Here is a 16,161-nt window from a genome sequence, read left to right on the forward strand (position 1 = left end):
GTTCAAGACTTCAGGCTGTCATTGCCAGCAAAGGGTTCTCAACCAAGTATTAGAAATGAACGTTTTATTTTTCATTTATTTAATTTGTCCAATTACTTTTGAGCCCCTGAAATAAAGGGATTGTGTTAAAAAAAATGCTTTAGTTGCCCCACATTTTTATGCAGTTTTTTGTTCAACCCACTGAATTAAACCTGAAAGTCAGCATCTGAGTTATTTCATTTAAAATTCATTGTGGTAATGTACAAAACTAAAATTAGAAAAACGTTGTCTCTGTCCAAATATTTATGGACATAACTGTGTGTGTGTATGTATGTGTGTGTGGGTGTATCTATACTAATAAAAGGCAAAGCCCTCACTGACTGACTGACTCAGTCACTCACTCACTCACTCATCACTAATTCTCCAACTTCCCGTGTAGGTATAAGGCTGAAATTTGGCAGGCTCATTCCTAACAGCTTACTTACAAAAGCTGGGTAGGTTTCATTTTGAAATTCTACGCCTAATGGTCATAACTGGAAGCTATTTTTCTACATATACTGTAATGGAGTTGAGCTCGAAAGCTGTGGGGGAGGAGTTTTGTGTGACATCATCACGCCTCCCACGTAATCATGTGAACTGACTGTCAACGCAGTACGTAGAAAACCAGGAAGAGCTCCAAAAAGCGCTGAAGAAAACATGCATTATATAATTCAGAAGGCAGCGAAACAATAAGAAGCGAGCGAGTGACATATACAACCATATTCATGAGTGCTGCTACTTCGGAAACAAAGCACGTGTAAACCTAAAGTTTAAATTAAGTTCATAGACAGGCTGCCGCTGGCGTTTTGTCATGCCCACGGGTAATGCGGGATACAAGTTTAATGAGAGGACGCAGGATATAAACGAGAGTTTTGATCACTTTGTAACTAAGTTAAAATTGCAGGTGAGGGGCTGTGCTTATGCAAATTCCGAGAGACTGTGTTTGTGGGGGATTGACAGTTAAGGTGGGTGGGGGAGTCACGTCATCATCTCCCCTCCCATTCACCTCATTTCGCTCTGAGCTGCGCTCCGCAGCTAACGCAGTGTTACGACTTTGTGACGCTGCCACCAAATACAGAAAAATCCACAAGTTAATACACACGCTGTGTCTAGAGTTTCTCCACACTGAATCCTCCAGGCACTACTTACAAAAGGTTACATTGACAATCGTGTTATTTTTTAAATGTTTCTTACCATTTAATCACAAGCAAAGGGGAACTTCTGTCAATGCATGATTTCCTGGTACAACGATTACATTGATCATCGCTTCCCAATTCATTTTACCCTCGCACCCCCTTGGTTTGAGAAGAAGTATGAAAAAATATGAGGTTAACACAGAAAAACATCACCAATTGAAGCTTTATGAATAATCGATTTGCCATCAATAATTGTTTTGGTAAAGCCATACTCAGTGTAACCCTCCTTCCATTCTATAATTTTTCCGCCACTAGCCATGATTAAATGAACGGTAAAAAAGTAAGAGTGAAGCGAGGGTGATTTATTCAGGCAGGCAGGCAACAGCTCAATAGCTCGAATTTGGATATAAGTAGCTTCTATTTAGTCGCCAGAAATATCTTTGTTAGGAATGGAAGTTGAATTTAGTCTTTAAATTTCTATGGTAAAGAAAAAGTTATGCAATGATGACTACATTTAACTATATAAAGTCAAAACTTGTATATATAAAGTCATTCGCGAATATATAAAGTCAAAACTTGATTATATAAAATCACTGTCGGAATAAATAGTCAAAACTTGAATATATAAAGTCAGCGCTGGAATATATAAAGTCAAAACTTCAATATATAAAGTCAGCGTCGGAATATACAAAGTCAGCGCTGGAATATCCATCCATTTCCCAACACGTTGAATCCGACCACAGGGTCACAGGGGTCTGCTGGAGAAAATCCCAACTAACACTGGGCGCAAGGCAGGAACCAATCCTGGGCAGGGCACATGCATCATTTTCAAAACATTAACCGAACAGTGTTTTTTTAATTTATTTTTCTGAATACGTTTTTGTTAACTTAGTTCAGTTCAGAGTCGTTTCAATCAATAGATTTTGACTTTCACTTTATATATTCAGGACTGACTTTATATATTCCGATTTTGACTTTATATATTCCAGCGATGACTTTATGTATACCGACGGTGACTTTATATATTCAAGTTTTGACTTTATATATTCTGACAGTGACTTTATATATTCAAGTTTTGACTTTATATATTCGGGAATGACTTTATATATTCAAGTTTTGACTTTATATATTCTGACGCCGACTTTATATATTCACAAAATCAATTTATATGCCTGCCTGGCACTTCATAGTATATATGTGTGTGTATATATGTACATATGTATGTATGTATGTATGTATGTATATATATATATATATATATATATATATATATATATATAAGCAACACTCATGACAATGACAAAACAATTACATTGTCAATCATGTTACGTTATTATTAAAATGTTTCCTTTTCTTTTTACTTCTCGCTGCCAAGCGGTATTTTGATATAGATATATATATATATATATATATAGATATATATATATATATATATATATATATATATATATATATATATATATATATATATATATATATAGAGAGAGAGAGAGAGAGAGAGAGATATGACAACAACACTCATATCAAAGACAAAACAATTACATTAACAATCATGTTACGTTATTTTTAAAATTTTTCCTTTTCTTTTTCATAACTTTTAACACACTACAGTACTTCTCTATTCTGCTAGTATATATATATATATATATATATATATATATATATATATATATATATATATATATATATATGCATGCAACAGAATGGAATAGAAAAAAGAAAAGTTGAAAAAAAGGTGTTACCCTAAATAAAACTTAATAATAAAGTTTTCTGTTGTAACAACAATACATTTAATTGTGTTTTCCATCCAATTTTTAAAGGTCAAGCTATGAAGCACTGGCTGCATTGGAAATACCCAATGACTTACTGCAGGTTATTCAGGATCTAATCCTGGACCTCAGAATTCGTTGTCTAATGGTGACATTGCAGCAGACTACAGAAGGTGAGAACCTATTTTATTTTTAATAAAGATTTCTTAACAAGTCTTGTTTTAATAGTTTAAGTAAACTAAATTGTCCAAAGTCATTTGCTATTTAACTTTCATAAAATCTACTGTCATTTTTTTGAGATCACATTTTTATAAGCTGTTTTGTTACATGTAAATACAAGTTTTTTTAGATGAACTGAGATTGAGCTGAAGCCAAAAAAATTTTTTTTTATTAAACATTTTATTAATTTTTTTAAAATCAAAAAGCATTCCATACACGAAAGTGAAGTTTAACAATACTAGGTTTGAAACAAAACAATCCCCACCCATGAGAAAGAGAGCTGGGGCAGCAGAGTAAAACTATAATAATAGTAAAAATATGTAAATAAATAAATGAATCAAAATAAATAGAATAAAAAAGAGGGGAGAGAATCTGCTTCCTCAATTTAAATGCTTATTCTACAATGTTATTGATTAGATCCTGCCAAGTTTTGAAAACGTTTTGTACAGATCCTCTAAGTGAGAATTTGATTTTTTTCCGATTTTAGATAATATGTAACATCAATTACCCACTGACTTAAAAAAGGTGAGTTAGCATTTTTCCAGTTGAGCAAGTTATATAAGTCTACGTACCAATAATGAAGTAAAGGCAAATACAGTTTATTTGTCCTGGCTGGAACTTGATTGCAATGTTCGCCAGTTGGACCTTGCCCTTGAAACATTTTGGACAATTTTAAATGAGACAAATGCAATTGATATATAATTTTAAGTTGCATAGTTGTGTGCTTTGTGCATATGGAGCTCAAGTGAATTCTGTGCATTGCTACCTTGCACTCCTTTTCCGCTGTACTCTGGAATCTTTGAAAGGGAGGGACTTTAAAATGTTTTTATATCTTATGGAAATGCTACCTGAGTCCTCAAAAAAGGTTGCTCTCATGCAGAGGTGCCACAGATTAAAGCTTCCCTATCTTAAAATTCTTCCTACATTGGTTTCATATTCTGAGCGAGTAAAGCACATTTGGGTTGTTAGTATATTTGCTATGACTTGTACTTATTGGGGTACAAAGCAAGGAATATAAAAACGTACTACAGGATTTTATTTCTATTGCAGACCAAGCCTGTGTGTTTTCATCTATTTGTGTCAGTGTTCAGGATTTTATAGCTTGTATATTCGTTACCCAGCAGTAAAACTGAAAGTTAGGTAGAGCCATGCCACCTTTTGCCTTGGGTCTTTTAGGGTCGCCATTTGGATACGTGGATGTTTTGAACTCCAAATAAATGAGGTTATGGTTAAATCTAATTTCTTAAAAATGATTTTTGATGTATATTGGAATGATTTGAAATAGAAAAACAAGCTTAGGAAGGATATTTATCTTGACAATGTTCATTCTTCCAGCTAAAGTGAGATGGAGGGTTTGACCATCTATGTGAGACTTGCTTAATTTTTTCCATGTCGACAGCAAACTTTTTTTGATAAAGAACTTTTTGTTTATTTGTGATGTTAACCCCTAGTTATTTAAACTGATATGCGATGATAAAAGGAATGGTGTCCAATCTAATATTGTGTTTCACAGAAAAGAGCACACTTTTGTTCAGATTAATTCTGAGACCAGAAATCTTTTGAAATTCTGTAGTGCTATTAGGACTGCAGGCACAGTATTTTGTGGATCAGATATATACAGTACTATATCATCTGCATATAGAGAAATTTTCTGTTCAAGTCATTCACTGATAATCCCCTTTATCTCATAAGCATTTCTACAGTGAGCTGTCAGTGGCTCAGTGGCAGTTGCAGAAAGCAATGGTGACAAGGGACGTCCTTGTATAGTACCACATTCTAGTTTGAAGTAGTTCGAAGTAATGTTGTTAATACAAACTGAAGCTTCTGGACTGGTATAGAGTATTTTGATCCATGCACAAATGTTAAACAGGCATCAAAAATTGGAAGCTAAGTATCTGCCTTTAATAAATCCAGTTTGGCATTGTGATTATTACCGAAGGAAGCACTTTCTCTTTTCTCAATTTCACTGATTAGATCTGATACCCTTTTGGTTTCCAGTTTATTTTTGTGTGTAAGACATGAGATAACCTGTCCTCTTAAGATAGCTTTCAGAGTTTCCCAGAGTATTCTTGCAGAAACCTCTGAGGATGTATTTGTCTCTAAAAAAAAAAAAAAAAATGATTTACTTGGATATAAATTCTGTATAGTTCTCATCTGCTAATAAAAGTGGGTTAAGATGTCATCTGCATATTGATTTTAGCTCCATTATCAAAGGGGCATGGTCAGAGATAACAAATAGCATCATACTTACAAGGTTTAATTGTAGGTAAGAAATTATTATCTATAAAAAAATAATCAAGTCTTACATAGTAGTGATGCACTAGTGAGTAGAAGGAATATACTCTTGAGTTTGGGTTTAGAAATCCCCAGGGGTCTGATAAGTTGTGATCGGTTACAAACTGTGTAATTGTTTTTGCAGTGTTAGATGTCATCGCCCCTGTGGCAGGAGACCTATCTAGGTCTGTATTTAAAACACAATTAAAGCCCTCATTGTAATTTTATGTGTGTTCACAATGGTAATGGACGCAAATACATTTTAGATGAAGCCCCTATCATCCACATTGGATGTGTAGATATTTATCAGAATCACTTTACAGTTAAATAAATTTCCCATGATAATCACATATCTCCCTTCAGGATCAGATACTACATCTGTTACTACAAATGAGATTGTCCTATGTATAAGTATTCCCACACCTCTAGTTTTCTTTGTAAAGCTGGAATGGAATATTTGGCCAGTCCAGTCTCTGTGCAGCTGAAACTGATCCTTGCTTAATAAGTGGGTCTCCTATTAAAATACTATTTTAGCATTTAAACCTGTTAGGTGAGAGAATAGTTTCTTTCTCTTTAATTTCTGATTCAGCCCTTTAACATTCCAGCTCACAAAGTTAACGGTTTGGTCATGAAGGTATTGCTGTCAAACTTTTGTTGTCATTTTGTAGTCTTAACTTAAGATAAGACAGCTTTGACCTTAATTTCCAGTTTTCCCAGGAGTTATTGCCATGCAGCCTATTGTTACATTGGCACTTATAATTATAAGGGTTGAAAGGATAGTTTAGATATAGCTTACACTCTTTCTCTCACCCCCTTAGTCCCCCGCCCCTCATTACGCCACTCCAAGTGAGGCTAGACCACACTCAGGGAATGATGTTAAACAGTAGCCCTGGATAAGCATAGTAAGCCCTAATTCAATAAACCAAGGGTATGATGTTAGGCCGGAGTTATACTTCACGCGACGCATGCTAAAGCGGACGCTCCTGCTATATAGTGGAACCTCGGTTTACAAGTAACTTGGTTTACGAGTGTTTTGCAAGACGAGCAAAATCTTTTAATAAATTTTGACTTGATAAACAAGCGATGTCTTGCAATACGAGCAGTATGGATACACTTTGTCTGCTTAGCGTCATGTGATCACAACTGAGCTGATGGTTCTTCTCTCTCACGGTTCTTCTCTCTCACGCGCACGCGTCTCTCTCTCCTTATCTCTCTTGCTCGCACAGCGCGTCTCTCTCTCTCTCTCTCCTTATCTCACTCGCTTGCTTGCACTCGCCTCTCTCTCTCTCTCTCTTCTCTTGAGGGCAATTGTCTCCTATTCTCCGTTTGAGTTTGTGCCTCACTCATATAGTCAACATCCATACGAGCGTATACTGTTTACTACAGCATTGTAACTGTGTGTGTGTGTGTGTGCGCTGTGAAGTGCGCCCCAAAACACGAAGCTCAGTCTCAGTACTTTAACACCACCAGCCGCCTTCAGCTTGAAACAGCAACATTTATTGTAGCGGGATCTTTATAATGTTACTTGTATTACCCATTGATGGCAGGCGCTTATAGCATGTCTGTGATCTTTTTGGATGCTCTTATACGGCGAACTGCTACAGCGCTGGGAGACTGCGATTGCTTTGGGACACTCTTCCGCGTGTCGTCTGGTTGGGTGGAATCCCACATGAGTTTAGAAACTCACTCACACCAACCATGATTCTTTTTAAAGGTAAAGTGCAGATTAATTTGTTTTATGTATTTTTACTTTATATTTTGTATTAATCATTTTTTTATGAATAATTTTGGGTTGTGGAACGAATCATCTGAGTTTCCATTATTTCTTATGGGGAAATTCGCTTTGATATACGAGTGCTTTGGATTGCAAGCACGTTTCCGGAACGAATTATGCTCGCAAACCGAGGTTCCACTTGTGGAAACCGTACCCCCAAACACAGACAGACCGACACCAGGATGTCCATAACACACTTGTTTATTTAATTTTCCCACAGCAACCACAATGCCTTCTCTCAGCGACTCTCTTTCTTTTCTTCTTCTCTTTTTCTCTCTCTCGACCTCCTTCCTCCTCCTCCTCACAAGCTTCGTCTCCTTCCTCCCAACTCTGGCTCAATGTCTGGAAGGAGGCAGCCCCATTTATCATGACCCAGATGAGCCCCAGGTGCTCCCCTTGACGTCACTTCCTGGTGTGGCGGAAGTGTCCGGAAAGCACCTGGAAGCACTCCGGGCCTTCTTGGAATTATTTCCGGCAGCACTTCCTGGTGTGGCGGAAGTGCTGCCATCCAGGATTCTCCAACTGTCTGGGCCCCCTGGCGGGGGCCACGTCCTCTCACGGGCATCCCAGATCCATCTTTATGGCCCCCAAATAGACCCGGGCGGCTGCCCTCTCGTGGCCGAGGAGAAGTATTGTCCTAGTTGGGGACTGTCCAGGCGTCCTGGCCGGGCAGTGTCATCGTACATCTGTGACACACTGTACAAGCGTTGTAGTGTTTATACTTGCGCGCGTACTCTACGTAAATCTGGAAGAATCCACCAGGTGGCAGTGCGAGATATTATCACGGTGAGAACATGTTCGGCTTCTCTGTGTTGTGAATTGCCTAGAACACCTATTAAATTCCGATGACACCTTACAGCAGTATCTCTGACAAAAGATGTTTTTTGATTAAATCCATCAATCCAGGGATGTGTCCATTCCAGCAAGCATTGGGCACGAGTGAGAAACAATCCCTGGACGAGGCCTCAGCTCATCGCAAGGCGAATACAAGCACACTCATACACTAGCGTCATTTTAGCGGCACCAAATCCCCAAATCTGCATATCTTTGGAAGGAAACCAGAGCACAGTGTGGAATACAAGCAGGAAATACCAGCAACATAACTCCCTGAGAGACAGCAGTGCTACTGCTCCGCCACCATGTCACCCCCATGTGTGTAATTATTCCCCCCATGTGTGTAATTATTAACAGTATTTATTATTTAATTGAAATTATATGTAAAATGTAACATACACACTTTAATGCATTCATCATGAAAGTAATATCAAGTATAAATCTAAAGGTTGTAAATGTGCAGAGAGTTGGAATATCATACGTTTAATTTGTTCTGTGTGGTGATCTAAAGTAAACTACGAGGATAAAGTGGACATTTCAAGATTAAAGCCGAAATTTCCACTTTAATCACAAAATACACGTTTTCACTGTGTCCTTTATTATTTTCGCAGTGGCTCAAATACAGCGCTATACATTATGTTGCTGTTGTGAAGTTGCAAAAAAAAAAAAAAGGCACAAAAGATGGTATGTGAGACTTTTAAAATGTATCGTGCCATTACGATCAGGAATATGCAACGCTTGAATATAAAAGCACCACGAATGCGTCTGTATGTTGACATTTTGCTTCACCACATCGAACCATTCATCAAACAGTGAAGCACGCACATTGATCCCCGTAGGATCTGCATAGAGGCTTTCTCTCACATGTAGATAGTAAACAGAGACTCTGACATCCCGTTCTGACTTTTTGCACACTGCGCCCCCCGACTTTTTGCTGGTATTGCAACTCGTGCACACGTCGCGTTAATTTCTGAGGACCTGGTCAGAGGACGCGTGAAATGAATGCTGGGAACGTGTGGCAGCCATGGTGCGGGCGCGTACGCATTCTGAGCGTGAAGTATAAACTGGCCCTTAAACAGCCTCCTTAATTTAAAAAAAAAAAAAAGCATACATATACAAATATATTTGTAATTAAAACATTAACAAAAAATGGCTGAGAAGTAAATAGAATGTATAATTATGGTACCAGTATCATTGCAAGCAGATCTAACAGCCGGGAAGATCTTCTTTGCCATTCCAAGACAGAATGCAACCCACGATTGTATTTTACTAAAGTGTCGGGATAATTTTTTAGCTCTTTTTCTGCTTTCTCTGTAGAAGTAAAATGTAGAGCTTGCCTTGAATGTCCACTTTCAGTTTGGCAGGATGCAATAGGCTGTATCTGATCTCAGCTTTCCGTTAGTGCTGTTTAATGTTGTAAAATGCGGCACGTTTAGCAGCTGTTGAGGGTGAAAAATTATGGAAAATATGAATGTGTTTATTTTCAAATATAATCTCATGTTTTTGCCTGAGATGTAACATTATATATAATTTAAATTGTAATTTTTCAAAATGCATGATGAGAGTCCTAGGTTTAGAGGTATATTTTGTACCTGTAGATATAAATGTGTGGTGGTCAGTACTGCACTGTCTTCGTTTGTACCACTGTCTGTCTTTGCACTTACCTACAATGTTTGCACCTGTTTGTACACATGCCCTTTATGGTAAAATGTGTAGCATTTTTCTGCAGTTCTGTGTAGCACTGTGGTCCCTGAGGAATGTTGTTTCGTTTCTTTGTGTACTGTACTAAACTGTTTTTGGTTAAAAAGGACAATAAAAAGCTACTACTACTGCTAGTACATCGAAACAATATGAAAGTATATTTTCTGAGCTCAATTCATATTTTTTTTTTTTTTACACAGTAATTGAAAACTAGTCAAAAGAAAGTATGGATTTTTTAAAATTTCTGTTTCATTTTTGATTATTTGTAGTTGGCATTCTTGGCATTATTTTAGACAGATCAAGAGGACCCCCTATCTTTTACATACATTTTATGCATATGTTATGTAAAATTCTGCTTCCTTTTATCTGATTTACATTTTTGGAAAAATTATAATGGGTAATTAAAGTTTTGAGAAGTCATGGGGGTTGATCAGACATCTGTGGAACACCATCTGTATATGCCAACCTTGTCCTTTCAAAGTTAGATAAAACCCTTAGTAATTCTGCTTATCCTCTGCACTGTAAGTTTAATGTTGGGTATATAAGTGATAGCATCTTGGCTTAGAGCAGGGGTGGCGAACTCCAGACCTAGAGTGCCGGAGTGGCTGCAGGTTTTCATTCTTGCCATCTTCTTAATTAGTGACCAGTTTTTGCTCCTGATTACTTCTTTTAATTAACTTGACTCAGGCCCGATAGTTGTTCCTTTTTCTTTAATTAGCAGCAAAACAATAATGAGACACAAAACAAGCCACCACATGACCAGCTCCCCTGTGTCCATTACACAATATCTGAAATTAAAGAGAGGTGATGGCCTTGGTAAGGTTGATCTCTCAGGTCACCAAAACATTTTGACGGCGCTCTTAGAAAGAACAGAAAAACAGCAGTTTTCAAAATGTGTGCTGTGGCAGAATGAGAGCAATGACCCAAAACACAGTTCACAATCTACAAAGGTATTCATGCAGAGGGAGAAGTACAATGTTCTGGAAAGGCTGTCACAGTCCCGACTCAAATATCATCGAAAATCTATGGGATGATGAGAAGCAGGCTGTCCATGCTCGGCAACCATCAAATTTAACTGAACTGGAGAGATTTTGTATGGAAGAATGGTCAAAAATACCTCCATCCAGAATCCAGACACTCGTCAAAGGCTATAGGAGGCATTTAGAATTTGCAAAAGGAGGCTCAACTAAGTATTGATGTAATATCTCTGTTGGGGTGCCCAAATTTATGCACCTATCTAATTTTATGCTGCATATTTTCTGTTAATCCAATCAACTTAATGTCACTGCTGAAATACTACTGTTTCCATAAGGTATGTCATATATTAAAAGGAAGTTGCTACTTTGGAAGCTCAGCCAATGATAACAAAAATCCAAAGAATTAAGAGGGGTTCCAAACTTTTTCATATGACTGTATATCTGAGCACGAGTAACATTTCTTTTTGTGTCAGGGAAGAAAACTTTTATGGCTCAATACATGTAATTTTAGCACCAGCTTTGCAAGAACTTGCACCTACTGCAGAATTTAAACATAAAAAAATCAACCAAAGCCCCATTATTAAGGACATAATATTAAAAATAAAGCTACCATTTAATATTATCTGTGCTTTAAATTAGAATATTTGCATATTTTAACTAACACTCTGATTATGTCTCTGTATAATAGTGGGTCTAGCATTGAATGAACCTAAAGTAGTTGCTCATTTAAATCATATATAGTATGGTAAAACCCAATCATCATTTTTGCCAACTCACTTTTCAGTTCAAGGTCATAGGGACCTAACGTTTGCCCTACTATAAGGTGGTATTGGACATTGCGGAGCACATTTACTATACAGTGTTCTAACCCTCATTCATACTAGACCAATTTATATTTATATTTAACCTGACGCCAACACTTTTATTGTAGTCACTGAAATTTACTTCTTGCATAATTGTTTCTAGTTGTGGATATTGTTATGTTAACTTTGCTGATAAAGACAACACTATTTTGGTCTTTATATTTTATGCTAATAATGCAAATTTCACAACTTATAAAATCACTCTTGCATACTGACTTATTTTGGGATCTCAATTAATTGTATTGCCATTAGTCTTGGATGGTGACAACGGATATGAAACACAAGTATGCTTTCTTTGAAATTTTTTTATTAGCTATTGTTTTACTTCCTCTTTTCACCATCAGATTTAATGCAGTTAACTAGTACATCTCGCACACTGTCACTTCATCAGTAAATGCCTATCTCATCTTGAAAAGCCACAGTGTTCTTGTAGTCTACAGCTGTCTTCCCAATATTTTCTCATATGTTGATCAGCAGCTTTGAATTATCCTGATATGAATCAAATTGTATGAATGAGTGAATAGTGCTAATTGCAATAGTCCGGTACGTCATATAGCGTTGGTTCTCCTTCATAATGCCTGATACTAAGGGGGTGGGCTGTAAGCCTTGGGACACAGCACATGAATTAACAGTATTTAGCAAAATTGTGGAATGGATTGATAGTATGTAGGTATCAATAGTAGAGCAGTATATATTTTTTTTAATTATAAGCCAATACCCTTGAATGCTGATGCATCTTTTTTTTGAAACCTAGATGTTAAATCCCTGGCTGAGAAAGAAGATTGGATTGTTGATAATGAGGGCATCACTTCAATGGTATGTACTGCATCACAGTTACAGATTGGTTTTATAAAGACGAAACTGTCCCAGAAGTTTTGTTTATTTTTAATCTAGGCATTTTTACAGCTTTTTATTTCATTTTATGGTGGCCAAATACAAGCATATTACTAAAAATATTATATTATTTAATTTATATTTATATATATATTTTTTTTTTGACATGAATGTACCTTTTGTGAATTTCCCCTTGGGATTAATAAAGTATCTATCTATCTATCTATCTATCTATCTATCTATCTATCTATCTATCTATCTATCTATCTATCTATCTATCTTTTAACAGTGATCAATTTTTATAATCCTAAAGTAAAGAAATGAAACATCATTTTAGAAAATTAACTGCACACAACTCTTGCAGGAGATGTTCTTTTGGACATTGTTGTATTTTAACAGTAACCTTTACATCAGCTATGTTGCTTTAACAGGAAGTAGTTCAAATTAGGTCATATACCAATGATAACACCAATCCTGTTGTCTTGCCTCAACTTCTTAGTTAAATTCAAGTCTTTAACTGGTCCTAAAATGAAAGGATATCATGTCCCTAGTGTTTATTCACTGAACCTTTCCCAACTGAATGTAAGGTTTTAAAGATGGATTGCTCCAAACTAATCTTCTGTTTTATTTTGCATGAACTGGTAAATAGCTAGTTTGTCAAAACTAGGGGAGTCAGACATAAAAGAAAAGCAAACATTTTCTATGTCCATCCTGAAGTTAATGAAAACCCTTTAAAAAAAACCCTGTTTTTTTATTGATCCCGGAAGGACTTGGACCTTTAGTAAATCTTGATCCTGTGGGGTTTTGATTATGGCAAGTGAAATAATCGAATAAAATTAATGATTTCAAAATTCTAGCAAATAAGTACTTGTGTTTGACTCCATATCTGGCTCTTAAAACATGAACCACACTCTGGTGTAATTTGACCAAGGCCTTGTCATCAACAGTGGGGTAAGGTAAAAACATTTTTAGTGGGAAATGCCTCAGAATCATCAAAATCCTGACTGATGACTATCTTGCATGTATTGAAACCCAGGGGACTGCCACAACTCACTGCCTAAAAGGAAAACTGAAGTAAATCCTAGTGTGTAGTCCATATTTGAACAGGTTCCTTAAGTAACTAGTTCTAATACAGTATGTAGGCTTAATTCTTTCATTTCCAGTTAATCAACTATGTGAATAAAAAAGGTTTCATTTCAAGTTATTTTCTGCTTTGAGCCAAAATACTGCAATACATTAGGAATGTATAACTGTCAACCTATTTTTTAACAATTTTTTTTTGTTTTGTTTTAGCCTTCAAAATTTGAGCAGTGTGTATTTCAAACACTACAATCACTTAAGGAGCCTTTGGAGTGCAAGACAGGAGAAGTTAATGTAAGTAATCAAGTCTGCTTTTATGTCAGCTGTCAAGGTGTATGTTAGTGACACATACAATTTAAGAAATTCACTGGATTTTGCACATGTAATAATACTTTTGAGACTGAGCTTATAAATGAAATGGCAGATATTTGATAGAATATTTAACAATTACTGTGAGATTTTGCATCTTCAAGGGTAAGTTTCATCTCAAAGTCATCACCAAGTGCTGTTATGGCAATACTGAATGCTATTTCCAAATTTCTTTTTCTGTGCTATAGAGAACTGGACAGTAATAACTGAAAAAAAATCACACTTAAAATTGCTATAATTCTTTCAATATACAGAAGCTTATTTCTTTCACAAAGATACTCCCTGCTACCAGTGGATTGATAATGCTTGTGTTTGCTTCAATGAGAGAGTTCATGCATGTAGTATACAATCAAGTGGCAAGAACTAAACTGATTCTATAGGCATCAGTTTATCCTTCTAACCCTGTTATCCAGGGCTGCATCGTATGGAAGCTAGAACCTATGCCAGTAAGCATCAGGTGTAAGCAGAATGAATACCTAGACAGCATGCCAGTCCACCATAGAGCGGGCAAGCTTGCAGACACAGGCTAGGGCTAATTTAGCATTTAGCATTTTGGGGGTGAGGACCAGTTTTATTTCCAACAGGATGGAGCAGCTTCCCTCTACTATCATGATGCAAGGGTCTATCGTAATATAATCTGCCAAACAAATGGATTGAATGAAGAGGTAGCCCTCGTGTTCACCAGACCAGACCTCATGTTTTTTTTTTTTTAAAAAGGGTTCATGTCAAACATAAGGTTTATCTCGCAGAACTGCAACAGTGCCTGTACCGGAGCAATCAGTAGTTCGAACACTTGTGATAACTGACTACATTTGTTTTCTCTAATTTGAATTTTAAATCTTGGATGTATCTTATTAAACCTTTTAAGTTCAGCCCCAGTTACCCTTTTGGAGTAGATGGTATTGCTCCAACTTCTTTGCTGCCACACCCTATAAACACTGGGATCTCTTCTATACACCAGAAGTATGATCAGGTCAAGCAGTGAGCCTGATGGAGAAGCAACAAGTTAGGGTCTTACAAGGATTTTTAAAGGAAAGAATGGAGGGCTTCCCATTGGTTTGTTGGATGCATATAATCTGATTGTTTTGACTATTGGTGTAAAGTTCTGTCCATTAATGTGACTCATTCTTGAGTTATGGTCCTTTGTTTGAACTCGAGTGTACAACTTGTGCTTCTAAGAGTTGTGTCTAAATGTTACTTGGTCTATGATTAATCATCAGTTAAGGCGCAAAGTCCGCATTCCAAAGAAGAACCCCACCATTGTAAAAGAGGCATTTTATCTGGCAGTAAGAGTGTCTGGTAAAAGCTTTTAAAGTCAAAACTTGTGACGTAGCCAAATGGATATTGCCACTCTGTCCTAAACTAACTGTCATTATTTTAGTAATTACTTTTTTTTATTTATTTAGGGCAAGAAAGCAAAAAAAAAAACAGACTATATATACACATGATGTGTAGCTGCTTCATTTACATATTTGTCTATTATCTCACAGAAGTAACTGAAGTATTTATTTTGTGTAAGTTGGATGTTAGTTAAAAGAAATAGTGCAGTGTACCAACATCCCACCAGCTACATATACCCTAATTTGAAGGCACCAACATCTTGGTTAGTAAGACCACAATTCCACTAACCTTCTGAATTAAGCTGTTAAACGTAAGGGTTGATTATAATGCTTACACATGTGAATAATGTCTTAAACACAAATGGTAATTAACACTAAGATATATAGCTTTCAGGCATCTCTCATTTTCATTGTTCCTTAGATACATGTTACTGTAGATATACAGTATACATCTTTGGTTCTGGAAAATCTGCCTGACTGTAGTTATGCTGCAACATCATAGAAGTCTTGTTCAAGAGGAACACTGAGAACACCCAGAATTTAAGTATTTCATAGTCATTTTGCAGCAGTAAGCAGATTAGCACATTCCATTACATTGCTTTGCTGTTACGTTAGACTCCATCTATTCTTGCCATTAAGAGCACAGCGGGAAAAATAAGTATTGAACATGTCAATGTTTTTCTCATTAAGTATATTTTTAATGGGGCTAGTGGCATGAAATTATCACCAGATGTTGGTAACAACCCTAGTAATCCACACATACAAAGAAATCAAAACCAATAAGTCCATCATTTAAGTTGTGTAATAAAGTGGAATGATACAGGAAATAAGTATTAAACATACTTACTGAAATTCATTTAATATTTAGTAGAAAAGCCTTTTTTGGTAATGACAGCTTCAAGATGTGGAGAAACTAGTCACAAGTATTGCTCAGGTGTTATTTTGGCCCATTCTTTCACACAAACTGTCTTCA

The 16,161-nt window shown here is 36.3% G+C and overlaps 1 protein-coding gene across 4 annotated transcripts in view; it reads left to right on the top strand.

The window, feature by feature from the left end:
- exoc2 (exocyst complex component 2) overlaps positions 1-16,161 on the top strand; it is a 301,075-nt gene that overhangs the window by 136,896 nt on the left and 148,018 nt on the right. For all 4 annotated transcript variants that reach the window (XM_039753430.1, XM_039753429.1, XM_039753428.1 and 1 more), the window contains 3 exons: positions 2,975-3,096; positions 12,320-12,381; positions 13,693-13,773. In XM_039753430.1, coding sequence (XP_039609364.1) covers positions 2,975-3,096; positions 12,320-12,381; positions 13,693-13,773 — 265 coding nt within the window. The remainder of the gene's footprint in view (positions 1-2,974; positions 3,097-12,319; positions 12,382-13,692; positions 13,774-16,161) is intronic.

The sequence above is a fragment of the Polypterus senegalus genome, chromosome 5, assembly GCF_016835505.1.
Source record: "Polypterus senegalus isolate Bchr_013 chromosome 5, ASM1683550v1, whole genome shotgun sequence".
NCBI lineage: Eukaryota > Metazoa > Chordata > Cladistia > Polypteriformes > Polypteridae > Polypterus > Polypterus senegalus.